This window comes from Ptychodera flava, chromosome 1, assembly GCF_041260155.1.
Source record: "Ptychodera flava strain L36383 chromosome 1, AS_Pfla_20210202, whole genome shotgun sequence".
NCBI lineage: Eukaryota > Metazoa > Hemichordata > Enteropneusta > Ptychoderidae > Ptychodera > Ptychodera flava.
The window spans coordinates 30390917-30411264 of NC_091928.1; the positions used below are offsets into that span (position 1 = coordinate 30390917).

The 20348-nt window shown below is 37.6% G+C and overlaps 1 protein-coding gene across 1 annotated transcript in view; it reads left to right on the forward strand.

Annotated features, from left to right (window-relative positions):
• LOC139135002 (retinoic acid receptor gamma-like) overlaps positions 1–20092 on the forward strand; it is an 81548-nt gene extending 61456 nt beyond the window's left edge. Inside the window, exons 2-8 of the mRNA XM_070702158.1 lie at positions 6292–6374; positions 6864–7005; positions 7438–7649; positions 8427–8568; positions 9431–9550; positions 13057–13323; positions 14203–20092. Coding sequence (XP_070558259.1) covers positions 6292–6374; positions 6864–7005; positions 7438–7649; positions 8427–8568; positions 9431–9550; positions 13057–13323; positions 14203–14573 — 1337 coding nt within the window. The 3' untranslated portion in view covers positions 14574–20092. The remainder of the gene's footprint in view (positions 1–6291; positions 6375–6863; positions 7006–7437; positions 7650–8426; positions 8569–9430; positions 9551–13056; positions 13324–14202) is intronic.
• Positions 20093–20348: the final 256 nt, after the last annotated feature.

Here is a 20348-nt window from a genome sequence, read left to right on the forward strand (position 1 = left end):
TTAACATAACTTGATACTTTTATCAAGCACTAGTGTTTACTTAGCACTAGAATAGAGAAAACTACCAAGCTATTCCTGCTCTGTATTAAATTCTTTCAAAAACATGTGTGTAGAAAACAATCAATTCACACAGTGGTTCAAAGCAAACAACGGTGACGAACAAAAGCGAAAAATTTTCTAGGATTCTGACATGCAGATAATTGAATACTTCATTTCTTTACATTCATACTGAACCAGTCATGCATGTTGGTTACATATAAAATGTAATATAGATGTGCTTGCGTGACGAAGTTCTAAAAGACAGTAAATATTGAAAGGCCCTTTAATAAAGCTGCTTGTATTTTTCAACAACATGTATTGATCCACCAATATACACAGGAAATATTATAACACACTTTAATAATGAATGTAACTTATTATACTGTTTATGAAGAACCTACGAAGTGTAATTTTTTATGACGTTTTGAAACTGACTGACATGTTCCCCAGCACATTATTGATAACCTGTTTTTAAATTTTCATTCGGATTTTATGCTCACGCAATCTTCCAAGAGACACAGATTACAACAACTTGCAGATGAACATATAATTATGATATTATGCTTAACCCCTTGACTATCGTGTATGTTTGAAAATTAATTTTCAGGCTGCATAATGAATTCTTGAGTACTGGAAAATTCCGACAAGATACTACACACATAAGTGATGTGTTTGGTATACACTATAGGTAATGGTAGTCAGACTGTTAACCTTTTGACTGCTGTAATTTTTCCCACCAGAATTTTAATGCAACATTTTGCCAATTTTTATGAACTTTTCTGTAAGTTTTTTCATAATTTTGGACCAAATGGATATCACATTTTATCAAGTAAAGTGTTTTACCAAAATTTTGGTAAAAGCAGAAAAAATTGACTATGTATTTTATAAAGGTGACAAAAATAGACTTTGGCGCTCAAAGGGTCAAATACCCTACTTCACACCTCTCTGAGTACTTATTAACTAATTAACATGAATTAGTTATTCTGTATGCTAAAAATGTAAATCTGTTAGTGACATTTCAGATTCCAAGTTTCCAGGGCAGATGAAAATTCATGTATGATATTAATAGAGTAGTACATATCACCATCAGCTTGCCTCAGGCACCTGTTACCAATTCTAGGACAGCCGACCTTTTTAATAAATGGCAAACTAGTCTGTGCGTCTCTCATGCGTGTCCTCACAAATACCAGGGGTCATTATTCTCTTCTCTACACACGCCCTACATTGAGGGATAATACTTGTATTATTGTCAGTTCGTTTTAGTAGACGTGGCACTATATGAAACAAATTGTGTTTCACAATCGATGGCTGCTTTGACGTCAGGCTTCTGACGCTGACATGTTCTAGTCGGCCACTTGTTGACGCACCTTTTCGGTGTTTGGAAAACAACTGACGTATCTTGTGACACATTTTAACTGAAGTCTGGCACAAAAATACATAAAAATGAAAATCTCCGTTATTTTTTAAATTTTTTTTATGTTCTTGCATACGTACTGCATCATGGAATCCAGTGGCAGTTCTAAAACTGTTTATGATCAATATGTTGATCGATTCAATAATGCCACTCAACACTAGCAGTCTTTTCGTCCAGGTATGAATGATGAGTGTCCCAATAGAATACTGATCAGTTCTCTAAGATAACCACCTGTATATTAGTCATAGTGAATCATGCCGTGTTGTGAAAGAAGTGTGTTTACACTATTCAAAAGCTGTTACATTAAAATTGAGATCATGCAATGACACCAGTACTCCAGGGCAGATTTGTTTGTATGCAGGGCAAAACACAGGAAGTTGATGGTCATTATGCAAAGATTCCGGGAAAAGTGTGTAATGTTTGTTCCAGTTGCTCTCCAGGCATTGAGAAATTTTTGCATGATTACTCACGATATATAAGCACTTATGAGACTGTCACCCCAAAGACTGCAGTCAGTGTCCAGTATATGGACGTTTTTATCTCACTACTACGTAGAAGTTACAAGGTATGTGTCCATGGCAAGTGATTGATAGCCCTTGACTTTGAAACAGATTACAAATACAGCTAATACATGCAGTTCTAGCCTTATATATAGTGATTTCTACTTCAGGGTATCAACTAGGAAAATATGAATAACACAATATAGACAAAGAAGGTCATTGAAGTTTTTGTCAAAAAAAATACACCATTTACACACCAGGGATACAAGTATTAAACCAAGGTACAGCACATCTGACGCATTTAAATGTTATAACATTTTACCAAACTCTCTCTTGAGTATACAAAACCTGTTTTCATTAATATTTTTATGAAGAAATTCTTATAAATTATGTTCTTTGCGTGAAGGAGACTCAATAAAAACCCGTCAATAATCGGAAAAAATACAAAGAGGAAAATAGCATATGGTGCTATGGATCAACCACGCCTACTGTTTGAGAATTAAACTTATTGTAAGTTCTGTCTTTCATATCACCATATTATAGTTGTTCCTAGGAGAATGCCCCCTCATTATTATTGTTCACAGAGATGACTCAATATTAGCCTATCTGGCTGAGGCCAATTGCTGCAGACAAATACTAGTGTTTACACCATTCATTTGACAGTGTAAATGGTGTACGATGTAGGGTTTGTTTTTAGAAGCATTTCCCAAGCTACATATTCTTCATAAGTGTTTTGGTTTTTTTTCCCCAAAGATTTTCTTCCTATGTATCCACGTAATATCTTGATCATTTGAATGATTCATAATGGTGATTACAGCCATTCAGTTTTTACTAGTCTGTGGATTATGGGAGTGCAATCTTTAGTCCTTCAGCTGTGTTTTATTCATCTCTATAGGCTGTATCGCCAGAACGGCAGATATAGTTTGAATGAAAAATGTTCGCCCTTTAAATTTGTTCTCCTCTGATCCAGCAACTATGTTTGTTTGTAGAATTTCATTTTGGATTCATTAAAGGTAATATACGCCTCAAAAGTTGAGGACTGAAACTTTTTCTCTCACTTTCCTCAGTCAAACTTTCAACCATTCTCTTTTTACCAAATCAAGAATAAAAATAAGGGGTCACCTTGCGAAGTTTGGTACCTGAGAAACAAATTACCTAATATTTACTGACATTTAAAATTCAAAATGGCTGCCATCTCTGTGTTAAATCGATTGGGAAAAATAAAATTTTCGATTTTTGAAAGGCTGAAACTAAGAAAATTTTTCTTACTCCAAGAGCTTTAAAATGAACCCCACGAGTTGTAGATCAGTAAAAAATGAAAGAAATTGAGCATCTAAATCTCTGTCCCTGTTCAAGGATATTCTACCTTTAAAAGGAAGCCCAATAACAATATATACTCAAAAAAACCAACTAAGTACACCAACTGTTCTGTTAACATAATTAATGTGGTTTACCAGAGAATTTTGAACTGTAAAGTAGATACCATATAGCCTGCTAGACAAAATCTGTTACAAAATATGGCATTTATGGGTGTGTTCGGCTCAGACAGGCTTTAGCTTGGGAAATAGAAACAACACAATAAGAGCAAAAACAGCTGGTTTATGTATGAAAGATACACGTCAACGCTAGCCCATACTTCTATAATCACCCTCAAGGATAACAGTCTATGATTTATGCTGATGTCACTGTATACATTACCACCGAAGGCATTTACACAGATGCGGAAATCAGTTCCTAACTGTGTCGTGTCTCACAGCTCAGCGAAAAATCTCCAAGGTACTGGTTTATGTCTGGTTTTGAAAATGTCAAAGGATTAAATTTCAGGTGCTCAGTTACATCATGCAGCCACAATCAACTAACACACACTGGATACAATATATCCTTGAATATAACAGAAACAGTATGTGAAGTAATTATTACCTGTGGAACCAGAATTCTGTGGACAGATTTTAAGTCCGAAATAAAGTGAAATAAATAAATAAATAAATAAATAAATAAATAAAGCAAAGTTTGAAAGTGCTTTCCTGTTCAAGTGCATCTGTAAATGATAGACCTGTTGGATGCATAAAATTTAGAATAAGCCGTTTAGAATATGTCACACTCACAGTGATAATATTTGCGTTCAATGAAAAACCATCAATTGGATAAATGGAAAATATATGTCCCTGTCGTACGAGATGAGTAAATAATTCCTTGTTGGGGATTTTCATTACATTGTCTGATTCAATGGGAAGCTCTGCAGAGCTGGAAAGCTTTGTTTACTTCTGTTTTCCGTGAAAACCTTGTCCAAATACACTAGTCTGGCTTTCCTGTTTGCGTTCTGAAAGTGTGTATGAATCATTGTATCGTTTGAAGTGGTCGCCCTGTTGTTCAATAAATGCCACAGGTTGACACTGTGTGTACATTTCTCTTTTGTTATATGATAATGTCACAGTTGAAAATGTGTATACACCTGTACTTTGGGGGATATCTGTTTTCCGATTAATAATGCCGCAAAATAGCTGTCTCTGCTTGAACATGTCTATTTGTTGTCGTTGTAATGATGTAAATCTCTTGTGCAAATTGTCAGGACACGTAAAGTGTGTAACATGTGAGAGTTTGTCATTCTTCTTCCTGGGTGACCATGCCCTACTTGTATTACAGTAAATGTAATGTGAATCTTACCTGCCTTTGAAACCAACCATAGCTTAACAAATTTAATATTATACAGAAGTGAGATCAGTAACATAAATAGAACGGAGACCTTATGATGCATTTATTGGCAATCAGTTGATCAACCTTGACATTTCATCTAAAGTAGATCATAAAACAGGTAAATAGGAATTTAACTGCACAGCATGCATGTGTTTCTGTATAACACTGATATGTACATGTAGCAGATGAATTACGACAACTCCATTATGGTTTGATGTTTGTGCATGAAGTTTGTGTTCTCGCTATCGAGTTGTTAAAAAGTTGATTGCTATGGTTACAAATGTTCATCCTCGTTTTCATGAATAATGGATGGTTTTAACCTATCTGTTATTTTTGGATATATATGGTTATTAAATTTTTTTATTGGCCCGGGGGGGGGGGGGGGGGGGGGGTGGGGGAGAAATGGCAAGAGTGCACAGACAAGTGTCATGCTGTGGATGGTCAAACTGTCATGTCAGTTTGTATGTATCATTCTAACACTGATTTAAGAAGGACAGTAGCTGTAACTTTTGATGAATTTTTTCACTATTTTTATGCCGTATGTTCATTGCAATTTCTTGTTCTACTCCCCCCACAGCATATGAAGCACCCACTCTTTAGCTTGTCAAGACAGTGCCTATACATGTAAAATGCAGTGTTTTTGTAACATTTGAATTCTAGTCTGGACCAGAATTCAGCAGATAGATTAAAGTCTACACATGTACAGGCAGCATTTACAAACGGAATACTGTGCATCTCAACATGCTTTTGGGAGTAGAATAAGAAAGTCTAGATGACATTAAAAACAAAATTGTAAAAAAAAAACATAAATGGTTACAGCTACTTGCCCTGTAAGTTATCCAATGAGGTGGAAAAAACATACCATAAAAGTAGCATTTAATAGTACTTTTTGAGTCAGAGTTTTGTTGTCACCCACTGAAGTAAATAAACTTGAAAAATACTGTTCAACCTGAATTGGCGGCTGTGGTTACATGAATTTTCCAAAAATATGGAGCTTCTTATCACGCAAATTATTTGTGTTTTGGCAACCACAGTGGTGTAAATCAACTGCATCAGTTGATAGTATCATCAATACATTATGATCTTCACAGCCTGGCGCCTTCTAATCCTTTAATCTGCCTCTAGAGGGCAGTATACATAGGCCAACAACTATTGTCATCTAATGGGCGTCTCTAGAAACATCAGTTTTTTTTGCCACGCTCATTTCTTGTGATTTGGTCTCTAGAAACACATTAATTTTCATAATTTTTAGAAATGCTGTACTCAGAAATAAAGAACTGAAATTTGTCTCCTTTCTTTTGGGGGAAATATCAAAATACTTAATACTGTTTTTCAAACAAACAAGCGCTTGAAAGTCAAATACTGTAGTATCTGCAACAGTTATTGTTTGAAGAACATCTGAAACCTAGTTGATGTTTTAAAGCTGCCACTGTTTTTGTATGTGCCGTGACTCTTTTAGAAAGATAAAGGTTTGAATTATGCAGGAAATATAGGAGTGATTTAACTCTTTTTTTAAACACAATCCAGTCTCTATAGTGCCATGAAAGTAGAGTTTGATAGTAGTGTGGCACTTTTGGACATCTGAACCCAAGATACATCTCATTCAAATGACTGAATTTTTGTTTCTTTATCCTCATCTTTCAGATTTTCCCAGCGTTGCCTGTAGGATATGTGGTGATAAGTCATCGGGAGTTCACTACGGAATCATATCATGTGAGGGATGCAAAGTAAGTCATCTTGTAACACCAACCCCTTTGTTAACACCAATCTTTGGTATATTGTGATTGTTTTCTAGTGTGTCGTTGACCCCTATTTGCACAAGCTAGGGTGTACTGGGTTGTGTGGTACTACTTAAGTGGTAAAAAATAGAGAAAATTGTTTATCATTGATTTATAATGCCTTCATCCATTATTTTTTCTTTGCAGTTTGTACTGTTTAGTTATCGAAAGCTAGAACTGTTTTACATAAGTGATTTTTCCCCATTGCACAATCAAATAAGTCGTCAAGGAGCCCCAGGACTAGACTGAAAGATCTGTTGCTTGAGGGCGCTCTTACGTAGATAGTGCCCTCAAGCAACGTATCTTTCAGTCTACCCCATGACCTCTACAATTGATATTCCTCTACAATTAAATCATAGCATTTTAGTTTCTCTAATGGAGGTGTCAATCAGGCTTGTTTGTGGCCACTGATTATTGATCACAAATTTCTGCTTTCAGGGATTTTTCCGACGGTGTCTCAGACGACAGAAGGAATACGTGTGTATTCGAGGCGGTAAATGCGAAGTTGACCGATCCAAGAGGAACAGGTGTCCTTCGTGTAGATACAGAAAATGCATAGAGTTAGGGATGTCTAAAGATGGTGAGTTTTACACTATCTATGCATTATGTGATAGTATGTGGCTGTTTGTGGTTACAAGTTTGTTTACTAAATATTGCTGCATGTGTGCAACATCAGACATGTCCAAAAGGTAATCTAAATTTGCTAACAAATATTTATTTTTACATGTCAACGGGAAAACCATGATGCACGCCATTTGCAAACAGCTCTACTGTGATAAAAAGACTTCTGTTGTCTGGCTAGGGATGCATAATGAAGGTGTGCAGCTGAATTCTCATTGTGCTAGGGAGTATGAATTATAAGCTGTAAAGTTAGGGACTCCCAGTGATTACTTACCACCATATTTTGATGGTGCTAGGGAGTATTTTGAAATTACAATTCATCACTACAACAACCCAGCACATCAAATAAAGTGGTTCAACGCTATATATTCATGGATGTTTTTCCTTTCAGCTGTGCGCATCGGCAGGATTCCAAACAAACAAAAAGAGACAGACTATGCCGATTTCCCGTTGGTCAATATAGTTGAATCAGCGACCAAGACAGAAAGTGACACCAATGACCATGTAGAGCAGGCATCACCAAGTCCCCAACAAGTGGATCCTGAGATTGAACGTTTAATTTCAGAAGTGGCGACTGCTCACAGGGAGACTGCCAAAGCATACGTAAGTTGAAATTAACCAATCCTACTTAAGGTAGAATGTGCCTCGGGGACAGATATTCCGACTATTAAATTTTTTACAATTCTTTCCATATCTACCACTTGTGGGGGCTCATTTTAAAGCTCTTAGAGTAAGAAAAATTTTCACTGTCTTAGTTTTTCGGAAATCGAAAATCATATTTCTACCCATAGAGTTAATACAGGGATGGTGGTTAATTTGGATTTCAAATATCGATAAATGTCAGGTAATTTGTTTTTCTCCAGTACCAAACTTTGCATGGTGACCCTGATTTTTATTTCTGATTTGGGTAAAAGTACTGTTGAAAGTTTCATTGAGGAAAGTTTGAGCAAAAGTTTAAATCTTTCACTTTTGAGGCACATACTGCCTTAATAATCTTTTTTGAAGTCTCTTTGTCCCATTGTACCTGCACCATCTCTCAAAATATTATAAATTAAAGTTCCAAAAAGTCATACGATTTTTTTATTTTGTTTTACAGAAGAATTTCTTTTTCTGTGCAAATGATTGTATTATCAAAGTGATGAATACAGTTGTTCATGAGAATCTAATAATGGTGTTGTTTCACGTACGACACCTTATTTAGGGACCTCATCTCAGCATAGGCACCAGGTGGCATCTCACAATATTGTGTAGGGTGTCTACCCCTTTCAGAAACAAACTTCTTGTAATGCTGTATAGGGAATAAGGGATGGAAAGAGTTTTAAAAAGTTAGGTTCATGTAGTTCCTCAATTCTTCTAACTTTTCCATGTTGTCTTTTCCAGGTACGCAACGGTGAATGGGAGAGTTTGAAGTACAAGAAAAACCAGCAGAATCTAGACTCGGTGCCAGACACTACTGTAGAGAGTCCTAAAGACATGAAGATTGAGAAGCTCTTGTTTGGCTTGAATAACAGTCCAAATATGAGTATGTATCAAGGGTTTTTGTATTGGTCTTGTACAGCCATTTATTACTGTTGCCCTCAACTAGGAGTAAAAACTACCTCAGCTTTAGGAGTAGGGTCTATCTGGTTATAGCATTCATCAGCCCTGAGGAATCATGATACAGGTGTAATATTGACAGAAGTCACATGTTTTGATAATCAATCTAAGTCACATGACTGGATTAGGAGTATATTATAGATGAGTGGTAAGGTCTGTCTACCATAATGTCTTTCAGGATTTAAAGTTATGATAATTCCTCTTTGTGATTTAGTAAAGACTTGAAATTTGACTCCAAGATTATAAAGAATAACATATTATATTAATTTAAATCAAGCTTTGGCGAATAAGAAACCATTTTATGAAGTTTTGATCTTTGGATGACAGTTACACCCTTGCCGACACTTCAGATAAAAACTTAATCCCTATTTATGTTCTTAGCCTGAGATAGTCCAAGCCTTGAAATTGAAAGAAATAAACTCTTAGACAGACTTTCAGTAAGGAAACTTTAAACTATTGCCTTTCGAAATCTAGTTTACAAGTCAGGGGTCATCGTGCTAAATTTGGTACTACAGAAACAAATTACCAATATTACCCATGTGTTAACTCTATGAGGAAAAATGAAATTTCGATTTCACAAAGACATGCCTGTGAAGATTGCATTTACTGTATTCACTCCAATGAGCCCCTACAACTGGTAGACCAAAGAAAATGTTTTGAAAGTTCAAGAGTCTGAATTCCTATCACTGAGGGGCAATATTCTGCCTTAATACTACATCATAAAATGAACAAAATACAGAGCAATCATAGTTGAATCTCGTACTAAGGGCAAGAAACTCTGTTTTCAGACTCCCTGGAGTCGGTTTTGGGGTCCGAGAATGGAGGATGTGTGAAAATTTGGGCTGTAGTTGGTGAAAATTTATCACAGTACATCAGAAGACTTATTACTTTCTGCAAGAGGGTTCCAGGTAAGTGCTTCATATAATCAAAAGAAGCATAATGTATGCATAGGATATGTTATGCCGAGGTCACACAAGCATTGTTATTTATACATATGTTATTAGTCCCCACGGACCGTCTGGGGGGACTTATAGGTTTGGTCATGTCCGTGCGTGCGTGCGTGCATGCGTCCGTCTGTCCGCCGTTCACGCAGATATCTCAGAGACGCCTGGAGCAATTTATTCAAACTTGGTACAAGGATTACTTCGTATGTCATACAGATGAACGTCAGGGCTTACTTTTTGAAAATGGCAGGAGAGCTAAAATTCACTCTCCTGAAGCTATCCGGGCGAGTGATAGGTGAGTGATTTAGCAGCTCCCCTGAAATAGTCAGGCGAGTGAAAAAAAAAGTGTCATCTCTTGTGATTTGAATATGGCACTGCTTAAATTAGGAGAGTGACTGAACAGGTCCCCTGAAAACAGTATGGAGAGTGCATGAATAAAATTTATTATGAAAACAATATGCACTAGCTGTCTTTCTTATTGTTATGTAATAGAGAAGGGAGAAAATATGGCACAGTACAATAAATTACCCACAATCGTGTTTGCTTTGTACCAACGACGTCAATTTTCTTATAACTTTTTCAGTTCTGCATAAAAGCAATAATATGCAGACTCAAGATAATTGATTAATTATATTTATTAAAAGTACGTTGAAATATTGTAGTATAAATTTAAAAGAAACTGTTAAATAACCATAAAAGTCACATTCTGCTGGTACTACAAATGCCACAGTTTTGGGAAGCAAGTTATGACCAACTGAAGGGGTCATTCTCTGAAAAAAGTTAGCATGTAAATTTCTTTCGTCTTCTATTTGGAAAAAAATCAATATCCTTTTGTTTCATAAAACTGGTGCAACGAGTCTCACTACTTTCAATCACTTTATTCTGTATTGCTGAGGACACAATCAGTGGAAAATTTGCAAAAATGCTATCTCCTCTCTCAATCAAACACAATTTTCTTATTCCTTTGTGTCTTTAAAAGTACTCAGAATTTTTACAACTAGTCCAAGAATTTATCTACACATGGGAGACATGGTAGACTTCACAGGGGAATCTACGTTGGTACAAATCATGATGTATTATGGGCCGGGATTATGGGCAATCTGTAGTACTGTGTATGGGTTATGTATTTTGATAGATGGAACAGGATAAGCAGTGTTCTCCCACCCAAATGTTCATAGCATATTGGCTAACTTTCAACATTTTTCGAACAATAAATATGCAGAAATGTGGCCTCTGTTGTATTCATGGACAAATAGATGAAGTTATACTTTTTAAAAGGACGTGTAACTTTTTCATGATTTTTTTCATACAAGCCTTTTAAAAATACCATATGGTATGCACATTAGATATATTGGCATTTAGACAAAAACCTACCAAGACAACAGTGCTGTCATCAAACATGTTTGGTTTTGAACATGGAGGTATTTTTTTACCTCCATAGTTTGAGCTACGCCGAGTACGCGAACAGAACTAGATTTTACACTGAATCGTGCTACCAGCAGTCCATAGTCAAGTTATGCTTCATTTGTTTACGTTTGCGGCCCGCTGAAACATTCTGCATGCTCGTTGGTCTTCAACCAAAGTTAACATGGCCGATTGTTACCGCGATATATCGAAGTAATCACAAGTTTACATTTCACAAAACAAAACGAATTTGTCATAACAGCCACGTCGAGGTACACGATCCGCGGTGTGTACACTCGAAGGCTTAGAGGGCCGAGGGCAAGAGGTACCATTTTACGACAGTCACAGAAAACTCCTATGCTGTACGCCAAAATGTCGCAAAAATGTACGTCTTTTAAAGTTTTACGGTAGAATGAACTCATGATCGTTTCGTGATCTTTTTTTTTAGAAGTATCGGGCATCTCTCCAACTTTTCAGAGTCAATTTAATTATTTTAAGCTTTCAAAGGACCAAGAGACCTAGCAGTCGCTCAGGCTAAACTGTTTAAATAGAGATTATGCATTTGTTTCCGCGAGTTGCGACGTGTAGTCCAGTCATCATGTCGTAGACATTTTCTCCACGTTCGATCTCGATGTATAAGCAATATGATCCTCGTTTGTCACGCATATTTTTCCTATGAAATCTTGCTGCGGCAGGATAACCGTTTGTGTTTTGAACACTTCGAAAGAATATGGCAGCCAAGAAAACGGAGTTGGTTTGAGAATGTGAGAATGAAGGGCTGTACTTTGTACATTTGTGTATAAATTCCGAACCGTAATGGTGCTATATTGAAGTGCTATAGGCCCGCCGCCGATACACTATCACTAGACGAGTAGTATTGTAATACTGTATTACATTGTTGCACCTAAATCGATCCATTCCATTGCTAGAATGTGCTTGCCGAGAACGTAATTCATGCTGAAGTGAAGTGAACTGAATATTGAAAGCACAATTTTATTCGCTACACTGTGCTTCGCGCGTCGATCGGAGGAGATTAGAGTATGTTACATTTTGGATACAACGTGTAGTGTGCCTTTGGTCTCCAAAACTTGAGTCCCAGCCGTGGCGCGAGCGGCTAATCGCTCTCGCAGAATTTGATTTGCGCGAACGGTAGGCGAGCGGAGCGATCGCTCGCCTCAAAACATAAGGTCTGGAACGTCGATTTGTTTTGTGATACAATCCAATATGGCTGCCAGGCGGCCATTTAATTACGATTTTTTTCATGTACAGAGCCATTACTCAGGCATGTTTCAACCGATTTTATTCAAAGTTGGTACAAGGACATTGACTAACGTCATACATATGCACATCAATTTGTTTTGTGATGCGATCCAATATGGCCGCGGTGTGGCCATTTTATTACGATTTTTTCATGTCCTGCACCATAACTCAGACATGTATCAAGCGAATTTATTCAAAAGTATTTTTATCACAGACCTAATGAAGAGGACTCTATCCTCTCTGAGGACCTGTAATCAAAGTACCCATTAACAAGTGGGGATTGTGTCATCAACGATGACTTGTTTCAAAGACCACTTAATAAGGTAGTTCCAGCCTAAAAAATTAAAGGCCTAGACGTCTGCTCAAAACTTCTTCAAGCAAACATTGGACCATTCTCTTTTGAAATCAAGAATAAACATTGGAGTTCTCTGTGCAAATTTTGGAACTAGAGAAACAGATTACCTGATCTTTACTGAAATTTAAAATTCAAAATGGCTGCTATCCCTGTGTTATCTCTATGGTGGGAAAACAAAATTCTCAATTTTCACAATACCAAACTGGTGAAAACTTTATATACTCCATAAGCCTCAAAATAAGCCCCCACAAGTGGTAGGCCAAAAGACTATTGTAAAAGTTTGAGTGAATATCTATCCCCGAGGTGCGTTCTATTCTAATGAGCCTTACCCCATTTCACACTCCTCTGTGTCATATGTCCATTCCTTGTTTTACAGCTATGTGGATGCCTGAAGCAGCCAAACAGCAGTTTTACTTAACACTGTTCTCTGATCTCTCTTTTTCCTCACCAGGGTTTGTTCAATTAGACCACCATGACCAACTCATTCTCGTGAAAGCGGGTCTCTTTGAGATCCTGACCATCCAGGACTGCATCGAGCTCGTCCTCTACAACGCCTTCGCACTCAACACTGGGGACAGGATACCACGACATCTCATGCTCAACATCATGCCGGAGGAACTCGTCGACGGCCTGTTCAAGTTTGCTCAAGAACTTCACACCAACGATGTGAACCCCAGTGAGCTAGCGTTACTTTCAGCCATTGTCCTGTGCAGTGATGGTGAGTTAAGCTGCAGGGGGATGACCGCTCACTTGTCTTTTCAGATTTTCTTATCTTCATACTTAAGGTAGAATGCGCCTCAAAAACTGAAATACTTAAATATTTGCTAAAACTTTCTTGAAGGAAACTGTCAAGGATTCTCATTCCAAATCAAGGATAAAAAATCCGGGGTCACTGCAAATTTGGTACATGAGATATAAATTACCCAACAATTAACAATGCTGGAAATTCAAAATGGCCGCCATCCCTGTGTTAACTCTATGGCAAAGAATAAGGTTTTCCATTTTCATAAAATTGAGACGTTGGAAATTTTACTTATTCCCAGGGCTTCAAAATGAACCCTCACAAGTGACAAGATCAGAAAAGTTTTGGAAAAATTTGAGAGTCTGAGTATCTGTCCCCAAAGAGCTTTGTACCTTAATGGTATGATCTCTGTGCATTCTGTTATGAATATTACAAGGCTAAAATTGTTTCTACAAAAACCCTGTGAAATGGGATGTAGTCACAGCAAAGTATGGAATGTTGATGCTGCTAACTGCTCCACTACCTGATCACTATACATCATGAACTTGTACTAAAATGTTGTCTATTCAACTAAAATTTATAAAACTTGGTGTATGTTCCATTTTAAAGCTATGGCTGTACAAAAAGTGACAGAACCTTACATTTTACAGCATATAGTTCAAATATTTCATTTAACTAAGTTGTACCGTGTCCCTGGTCAAGGGGCCAATAGCACTATATTGCATGGCAGAAGTCTCCTTAAGCATGGCATATCTCAGTCTCAGCCAATCATGATGAATTGGATGATTCATTAAGTGTACAATAATGATCTTTATTGTTTCAAAACGTAAATATGAATCCTATTCATGTTTGCAGATCGGCCAGGGCTGCAGAACCCAAAAGCTGTCGCTAGGATACAGGCCAAACTTCTTACCGCACTGAAGGTGGAAACGTCAAGGAACCACGCCAGTTCAACTCACATTTTTGCCAAGTTACTGCTACGCCTTCCAGAGCTGCGCTCCCTGAACGAACTCCACAACCAGCACGTGGTCAAGCTGAAAATATGCAGCCCCGACCTCCCCATGCCGCCTTTGTACAAGGAGGTCTTTGACCTGCCGGAGAGGAACGGCCGAGCCAGCAGCAGCGAGGAGGAGAACGACGGCAGTGAAGACCGACAACAGAGTCCTACAAGCTATGAGATTCCGGTACCAACGGATCTAAGGATAAAACGGGAGTACACATTGTAAGGCAAACCACGTGTCTTTCAGGTCGCAGAGAGAGGTCAAAGTTCAGAACCTGGTCAAGCAGCAGCTGGTACTTATAATATGTGAAATTTGGAACTAAGTTCTATGTGATATGTCCATGCAGTATATCAATGTCTGATATAATGCTTTCTATGTCTCGTAAGTTGCCTTGAAAAGACACTGTATGAGAAAGATCTCTTTTTTCCCAATCTGTCCTCTTTTGAAAACAATCTTTTCATCCAGGTTTGGCATGATTGTATGCCATGTGATTTTGGCAGTGCTGGCTTTTGAAGCATACAGTGTACACACACTGTGTTACTGGCAACAGCGCCCTCACCATAACCAACACAGTTACATTGACGTGATGTAGTAGAAAATATTAATTCAACTCGTAACTCTGAAAGGAAAAATGTGTTTCATGTCACATATCAATCAGTTAATACCAGTCCAGCGCTCTAAAGAAATTATTTTTTATTATTTATGAAATGATGGGTATTGCACCCCTGATTCCCCCATCCCTGCCCAACTGCAGTTCCACCCATTGCCACATGCACATGTAAATATGACACCACTAACATCTAACTCTGATGTTTTACCATCCCAGCTCTGTGAGAAAATGTCTGCTACCTGTAAAAATTTTGAGAGCAAAACTTTTAAAAGGATTTCCTACACTGTAGATAGCATTGATTTAGAACTTCTCATCAGTTTTGACAGATCTTCCACTATATTTTTTTTGTTTCTTCCTTATGCACATATCAGTACAAATAATGGTATGTCGGCACCATTGTAGAAGCGGTACCCACAATACATTGCAGTTTGTGCTGCCATAATGGACTACTGTGCTTTGTCTGTGGCAGCTATGACATCATCAGTTCGTGGCGATACCACTTCTTGAATGTTGCCGATATCTCTGCTGGGCAGTCACCGTGGTGACATGTATTAATCAGCTAGATTCAGGGGGCAATACTGCAGGATACCGAGAGCACAGTCAGCCATATTGCAATTTAACATTATCCTAGGGGATACGCATCTATTTATTTGTTATAAAAGGCTCCCTAAGACTTAGCAGATTGCTACTGCTGGGAGCACAAGCTCCAGTGTTCTACAGTATTTGTCCATTCCGACCGACATGTAGCAGTCCATATTGCCTATGCTAATTTTCTTGTAAATGATTTAAATTATTGCAATTCTAAATGCTTGATTGAATATAATGTTGAGTAAAATGATAGTTTGACATGCAAAGACAAGCGAGGCGCGAGCCCCGGGGAGGTGACATTACAAAGACAATATATTATATATAAGAAGGTAAGAAAAAAAAGTCTTTGCTTTTTTGTTCAGTTGAAGTTACAGACAGTTTTAAAGGAGATGTTTTTAGTTTTTGTAGCTGTCATTCATCACGTTTAGTGTTTGAATAGAAGTTCTGTATATATAACGTGCTCAGTACTCATTAACTGTTTGAAAGTTATGCTTCAAACTTTTTTTTTCCCGTTTGTTGATGTTCTGCAAAATTTGTGTAGGCTGCAGAGAAACAAGAAACGTTTACATAGTTAATTATTTACTAAAATGATGAAATTCTGTGCTGAATTTCAGTCCAGGATCTTACTTCAAGTCAAGAAAGCCATGTACAGACAACTACTTATTGTGTCTTCCCATATTCTCGGTCGTCATGTCACAAATGACCCTTCAGAATTTCAGAATTTTTGCTGCATGGGTAAAATGACAGGTTACCCACAATTCAGTCACCAGGACACTAAACCAAAGGGTATCAGCACAGACATTAACACTTTCACCCCCAATTTGCTGCATGTGGGTTCAACCACTCTGTTGAAAACAGTGGGGTTGCGCCAATTGTTTGTGGGGATAGGGTGAACACTTACATTTTGATATTTTCCTTTTGTACAGAGGTCGTAGGTCATAAGTAAAGTGAACTTTTGCCCAGTGTTTTACCTGCTTTCGGGAAAAAGACAAAATATTTTGCATAATTTCCATTGACTCTGCTGTTCAACCAATCAATTTTGAATATTTGCTGCATTGTGGCCATGTAACTTTGTCTTTCCAATCCACATTTCCCTCTGTCAGTTGGGTCATGTGACTTGTAGTAACCAATCACACAACCCCTCTGTCAGTAGGATCATGTGACTTGTGGTAACCAATCACACAACAGGATAAGGATTACTTTTCTTCAAGATCAGAAATGAAGCAACCCATTCTGGTCAAGTGTAAATTCAAAGGCAGCTTATTTTTACACCACAGTTACTCAGACAAAGATCATAATCAAGTTGTTGTGTCAACATTGCATATCTATCCAACCAAGTTTAACTTTTTGAGAGTCGAAAGTTGTATTAAGGTTTAAAACATTTTTGTGCTGTATAATGTTTGTTCTTTGTCATTTAAAAAAAATTTCCAATATCAAATATGGAATCTCTTAGGATATTCTAATTATTGTATTGTTTGTTGAAGATTGGGGAAAATTACCATGTTTGGGAAGGAGCTAGATTTCTCAGAGAGTATTTTTCAAATTTTAGTAGTGATCACAGATACAAATGATATAGAAGGCAGCGAGCGGTTTCCAAGAGTGGAAATACTGTGATCATTTTTGAGGATAAATTCGGCAGGCAGATCTGGGTATCATTTTGACATACTCCTATATTGAGCAGTTGTTGGTAGTTTTCAAGATAACTTATCAAAACAATAGTCAGAAAAAAAGATAAAAAAACGATCAGTTTGTTCTCTACAGTCCAGCTGGTCTAAAATTTACATCAGAGAGCCAATTTAGCTGCATAGCTGGCTTGCCGAGCGTTATCGTGCTTTTTATATGCAAATATCATGCAAATCATATGCAAATTTGTAAGCTTTATGAAAAATATGCCTACATGGATATGAAAAGATGTCAAAACTCACACACCTTGATTTCAAATCATTGAAAGACACGACTCTGGCACAACTCAACTACCGTGAGCATTGTGTTTTCGTATATCGCCATATTGATTTGGTACAGTGCGACTATTCTATAAGACGTGAAGTTGTAAATGGGTTTTAAACTTTCCACAATGAAAGAAGATTAAAATTTCTCAGAGAATGGTTGTACATACCACACAGCGTGCAGGCACCTAACATTTATCAACTGCTACATCTGTTTTCCTCTGTGTAACTCAAATACAACCAATTCTTTGAAAAAGAAATGGCTGGCCAGCCCATCGTAAACGACGGGGGGCTAGTCTAAATCAATGAAAGCAGTGGACTTTCATAAAACCAGTAAAATCTGTTGGGTTGGATTGTTGTGAGGCGGAGCAACCGCCTGTATGTCAGCTGATCGATGAGCTCTCACCGGTCCTGTGCATATGGGGTGTCATCACCAATTAACCCTTTCACCCCATTTCCCTGTCTAGAGGTCCAACTTTACCATAGAAAACAATTGGATTGGTTCAAACCATGGCGGTGAAAGGGTTAAAACATCAGAAATCAGTCATATTGTACCGTACATCTCTAATCCAGCTTTTGTCACATATCAGTTACCTCCCCCCCCCCCCCCCGACCTGTATAACCCCTATTTCCAGTGAACAGGTCCACAATTACCATTAATAACAGTGGCAGTGGGCTAAACCATTATGGTATAAGGGGTTCATTCAAAGTGAATTCATCTACAGACAAAAAAGCCACAACGCAATGTAAACTTTCTTATCGTAGCTGGGCTCAGTGCCTGGGCATCACATTGAAAGGCACATAATCTAACAGACAGGTAGCAGTCCTTGGTTCTGAAAGCTGACAATATCTTTTTATGGAGAAATGTCACTTCCAGTGCAAGATTTATGTAACTTATTCCTCATTTGGCCAACATAACAACTAGTCAATATCAGCTTTGGGATCGCAAGTTGAATAGGGGCCAATATGCTTGACCAACACCAAGGTACAAACTCAAACTTTATATAATAAAATTTCAAAAGCGTTCAGTAACTTGCTAATGTTACTATCTGTCGTCAACGATTCAATGAATAGTTTAAATTCAGAGCAGAATCAGGTGGAAGGACTCACAGTTGTGCATGATATCTCATTTATCAGTTTCTAGATGTGTATGTCTTGGTGTTAGGTCAGGGAAGGTTTAGACCATTGTCAACTGGTATACATGCATAGTGTGCTAAACATACCATGGTTTAGAAAAACAGGTCATAGCCAGTGATAGAAGCAAGCATAGATTTCATTATAGGGCTTTCCCGCTCGACCTAATTATGGATTTCATGATGTTGGTTAATGATGGTCGTATTTATATGTCGCCTCATTTACATGCATAGTGGTAGAAGAATGAACAAGTTGATATGCCAAAGCCTGTCCCCATTCTGCCACTGGGTGCGCTGTGGTTTTCCACATTCCGCTTTCACACAAGGAGTGCGAGCCATCGACACTGGCTGACCATGGTATAAATATCAAGCAAATTTGAAATGCGGTATAAGTAGGATCAGGAATATTTGAATTCACCTGAAGTTCAAGGTCTTTCAGTTTAAAGGGATTCAACGAATTACTCTGTAATTAGAACCTTTTCCGGCATGCAAATTTAACTGTGCATACCTTAAGCTTCCATCATCATTTCCAGTCAACTCCATGCTACACAAGAAACCCTGAACAGAGTGCGTAATATGTAAAAATCTACCATTATATTCCTCTGCGTTTCTGTAGATGTGAGTATAGCTGGCTATCACAGTTACCAAGCCGTGACATACATACGGCATCTCTCTCCACAGCCTATGCGCCAACTCTTCGTAAATGTAGATGTGTGTCAATTAAAACGTGGCATATGTTATATCAGAAATTGTCGTCAAATAAGTATAGATGATGTCACTTTTACTTTCATGGGAGTTTTTAAAATAAATTCTCAATCATGGCTGGTACCTGGTACAGATTTTTAACAAACCATAGAATACCACTAAGTGGATCTCTTTCAAAGTAAACAGCTTACTAGTGCTTTCTTCCTCTTCAACAGGCCTTATATTTAATCAGCGTTTGCAATACATCAACTGCTTAAAAGCAACATTATATTAATTAATTATAATTTTATGCAATATTGTATAGTCACATGAGACGCCAAGAGCCAATGAAATTGGTTTCTGTTGTTCTCACAAAGCCATTAGTTACTCTGACCCAAGGAGTTGTTAATTTCTGTAGCTTTATATTTCTCTGCCTGCTTTTTTTGACATGTATAGATTTCTCTTTCCTTTATAGGTTTTTGAGTGAAATCTGTGTAGCTTTACTCTTCCTCAAACTGTTGCAATTTATATTATTTTCTGTGCAGGTTTATTCAGTACTGTTCGCAGCATTTTGCGTTAGATAATTAGATTTTATTTTGCACAGCATATTACGGCTGCATTTCTCGTATGTCATGCTGTGCTGATTATGTATTTTGACTTATCATTCCATTCAAGCCTTGTCACAAAATCCTCTGAGAATCTGTAGAACTCATGCTTTGTCTCAGCTTTGTTGAAAAAAAAAGAAAATTGAAGTAGTGAATAAACAAAGTCAAAACTGAAAAAGGTGATCTGCTTGTGCTCATTCAAGCAGTGTGTATAATGCTTGTGTGATTTGCTGTATTGTATGAACTGTTCGCCCCCATTTCCCAGTGCACTTGCCCAAACTAGTCCTTGGTAACAATGGATTTGGATAAAACCATTATGGTGAAAGGGTGGATTTGAAAACTGTCAAGTCTGAGGGCTTCAGTGTGCTATCAGTGTAATTACCATGCCATCCCAATTTCATTGTACAGAAACCCAAAATTAACATTACATAATA